Raw genomic sequence first — 4130 nt, forward strand, 5'->3', positions numbered from 1 at the left:
AAATTGCTTTCTAAATACGAAAACCTGATTCAGGTCGAAAAGACGTAAATTTACCTTATTGAGTGCATTTTATGATAATGCTCATCATTATCGCAACGACAAGGAAGGCTTGTTGATGTGAGACTTGGGATAAAAATTTGTGAAACCATAGTCTAAACAAGTCTTGTTTCAATCGGTAGTCAAGGACTGCATTGGAACTTTTTGAAAATTATAATATTAATTTAGAAAATCTCAAACTATAAAAGCTGAAATGGAATATTACTAAATTTACAGAGGTTAAGATATGATTTACTCGTTGAGTTCTTACATGAATTCAGCTCGTACTCAAGCATGGTTTAACAATTTGATGGTTTTGGATTATCACACACAACTATTTTTATTAAAATAAAAATATTTTATTTTTTAAAATAAATAATTTTAGGTGTTAATGATTTTGATTAGCTTCACACAACTTACTAAAAATCTAATCTGTTTAAATTAATTAGGGTTTTTAGATAAATAATTGATTTTATAAAGTTAAAAGCTTGTCTAAATATTTATGAGATTAATTAAGATGGATGTAAACTGACTCGAATATTTATATTAATTAAAAAAATATTTATTTAAATAAGTTGATTTGTATCTTTGATTTTATTTATTTTTTTATATTATAATATATTAATATCAAAAATATTTTTTTAATATATTTTTAAGTAAAATATACTTTAATTTTTTTTTTCACTCTTTCAAATATATTCTAATAGGTTATTAAAGGTTGCTATGCAACTAGCTTTTCATGATTTTTTTAATTTTTTAATTTAAAATTAATTTTTTTATATTTTTAAAAATAAAATAATATATTATTTTAATATATTTTTAAATAAAAAATAATTTAAAAAACAATAATTATCACTCTGTTCACAAGCTTTTATGAGATGAATTGCGGTTCCTAGGAAAAGAAGTAAAAAAAAAAAAAAGATTAAAAAAAAAGAATATTCAAATTTCATTGGCTGAAACAACATCACTCGCTAGCTATAGAGCAGCTAACAAAAAAAGAATATTTAAATTTCTTTCTACGCAATCTATTTCAGAAAGAAAATAGAAATTAATTTTCATATGGCGTATATATTAAGGAGAGGAATATGCCGGACAGAAACACGCGAGCACCCCTCTTCTTCTCGTTTCATTTATTGTTACTGCTACTCCACTTCTCTCAAATCTCAGGTCTTCTCTCTCTCTCGCTCTTCTCCTCTCCCTGTTGATTTCTGTTTGGTCGCCGAGAAAATACAAAATCAGAAAGAAAAACTTGGGATATCTTCTTTTCTTTTCTCAGCATCCAAACACCGCTTCTTTCTCTCACTGTTTTATCTTCTCTTAATCAGCATCCAAACACGGCTTCTTTCTCTCACTGTTTTATCTTCTCTTAATTGATGAAATGAATAATCATTCCGATTCGATTTGATTTCTCTCTCTTGCAGGTAGATCGTTCTAGAAGATCTCTTTCTTTTCTCTCTCTTTCTCTCGCTCGCTACCAGATTATCGAGGTAATGATGAGAAAATACGGTTTTGCACTTGTAGATCTTGTGCGATCTTAATTTGTGTACTTAATCCCTAGTTAAAGCTTATTTTGTTTAATTTGATCCTAATTGGATCTGATTTTGGTTTTCATGTTCTTGTGCAGTGGAAGTGATTGCTACGTGAAGAATCAATCAGCAGCTTTAAGAATGGTTTCCTTTGAAATGAATGACCGCAAAAGTGAGTCTAATTCTATCTTCTTTCTTACGACTTGCTATTTGCATGAATGCGTATTTTTTAATCTTTAGAATTTTTGTTTTTAGCTAACTGTGTTTGTTTTGGCTTGAGATTTATTGAAAGTTGACAAAAAGTCCTAGTAGTTCTCGCAGTCGAGGTGTTTACTTGGTTGAAAAGGCATGTTATTGTTACTAATGAGTTTGAGAAGTTATTTCCTTGTGAAAAAATAAATGAAATAGTTACTTACTGTAGAAGTTGTATTAGTCTTGTAACAACTAACTAGGTTGGCTGATTTTAGAATTGCTTTAAGTAGTCACGATAATGGATTCGAACCGAGGAACCTTATATGGGAAATATATGTTAAATATATACATTTCTGTGGTTTGATGAAAATTTGACAAGCTTGAACTGATTGAGGAGTCTTAAGCAGTTCTAAAGCTATGTGATAGTCAGTGTACCTTGTGCTCCTAGCTATTGCCTTCTGTTGATTCAATGTTCTCGTGAATAATGGCCTTGTCTATGTGACTCTTAGTATGAATTATAGGGAGCAGAAGAATAGAAGAAGGAATGAGTTTTTGATTACATATATTTGGTATGCTATACAATCTTTCAAAATTCTTACACCTCATGATTTTGGTGAAATGAATTAGAGATTGGGCTGGGCTTGACTGGATTTGGCATATTTTTCTCATTCCTGGGAATTGTCTTCTTCTTTGACAAGGGATTACTTGCGATGGGTAATGTAAGTGCCCTGCCAAGCATGTCCTCATATGTCATCTAGTCTCGTTTTCTTTTGTTATGATATCAGTTTAATGGTGCTTCTTTCTTTGTGGCACTTGATCAGATCCTTTTCATCTCTGGAGTCAGTCTCACTATTGGACCAAAATCTACCATGCAATTCTTCATGAAACGCCAAAACTTTAAGGTGGCTTATCTCTGTGTCTGTGTGCACATGTGAACTTTGCATCAGCTGCATGTATTTCATTCTCTCTCCACACTTGTGCTTTGCTGGTTATGCAGGGAACCATTTCATTTGGTGCTGGCTTCTTCTTTGTGGTCATAGGATGGCCAGTTATTGGCATGATTTTGGAAGCATATGGGTTCATTGTGCTCTTTAGGTCAGTTGGATATTTATCTAAATGGTTTGTGGTTATCTGCCTTACTTCATCCGGTTGAAGATTCTGACAGGAATTTTCCACAGTGGTTTCTGGCCTACACTGGCAGTTTTTGTGCAGAGGATACCCATTTTTGGATGGGTGTTCCAACAGCCTTTTGTGAGATCGGTATGTTTACTTTGGAACTGAAAATAAAAACATTTCTTGTTGGACTTTCATCCTTGTAGATACCTTCTTTTTCGGTGAGAGTATCTGGACTGTTCTATGTCTGGATTTGGTTTTGACGTCACTATGTTTGCTTGCATTGGACGAGCAAAACCAATGGCAGTAAAAGCAGAATCTGGTCTCGGTCAAGCCTGATAATTTTAATACATTCTTTATTCACAAACACCTTACTGTTAGAAGCTGGTCTAATTTTGTATTTTGATGTGCAGTTATTTGATCGATATCGGGGCAAAAGAGTGCCTGTGTAAATGCAGTGTCAGAAGGAAGTGCAACTAAACTCCAGATAACCCCACGTCCTAGAGTTTGTAAAAAACAAGATATAGTCAGCTCCAGACATAATCTTTTTGGCACATGTAAGGATGACTGTTAACTCTGGAATCAAAGGGTAAGTGCAACTAAGCTGCAAACACATTTGCAAGCCATTGTAAAATACAGGGGAATCAAGACCTTGAAGTTTCCGTTCTGTTTGGGTGACCAACGATTCACTTTCATTTGATAATAGGCGTGTCTTTTGTTGAATGAAACAGAAGAAAATAGACTCAGCTTATTCTTATACTATTCTGTAGGTGTTTCTCTTTTCCCTGTTATTGTGTAATTAACACACTAAATGTCATGTCTAGTATCCTTCTAATGATAAATGTCATGTCAGCTGTTACTGAATCTTGCCTGCTGCTGTTTTTTCTTGGCTTAGATGATTTCCTTTTATGCTTATCGAGCCAAGAGGGAAAGTCAATGAGATTCTGTCTTTGCCTTTATAGATGCATGCGTGCATGTAAACGTTTTCTATTTCTTGATTCCGGGTTGGTAAGTAATCCACATTTCCCTTTAATTGCTACTTTCGCCTAGAAATGGACAGCTGTTTGTGCGCGCGCGCGCTGACGTCCAGGACTATTGCCAGCAGCGCTATCAAACTCAATGCGGTGAGCAGACAAAACTATAGTTACTAAACTTGGTCTTGCGGGTTGATATGATAATCTACTGATCTGGAACCTAAAGCGAGTTTTATTTTGACTCACTTTGGACATTGATTCAGCCAATTCTAAGTGACATGAAGGGTTG

The 4130-nt window shown here is 33.8% G+C and overlaps 1 protein-coding gene across 1 annotated transcript; it reads left to right on the top strand.

Moving 5' to 3' along the window:
- Positions 1-1083: 1083 nt before the first annotated feature.
- Positions 1084-3824, top strand: LOC105119791 (vesicle transport protein GOT1B-like). Its single transcript, XM_011017973.1, has 8 exons — positions 1084-1203; positions 1458-1523; positions 1661-1734; positions 2382-2473; positions 2576-2656; positions 2752-2849; positions 2933-3014; positions 3281-3824. Exons 3-8 carry the CDS (start codon positions 1704-1706, stop codon positions 3317-3319), a joined length of 423 nt encoding a protein of 140 aa, XP_011016275.1. The 5' UTR covers positions 1084-1203; positions 1458-1523; positions 1661-1703; the 3' UTR covers positions 3320-3824.
- The last annotated feature ends 306 nt before the right edge of the window (positions 3825-4130 follow it).

The sequence above is a fragment of the Populus euphratica genome, unplaced genomic scaffold (genome assembly GCF_000495115.2).
Source record: "Populus euphratica unplaced genomic scaffold, PopEup_1.0 scaffold3490.1, whole genome shotgun sequence".
Lineage (NCBI taxonomy): Eukaryota > Viridiplantae > Streptophyta > Magnoliopsida > Malpighiales > Salicaceae > Populus > Populus euphratica.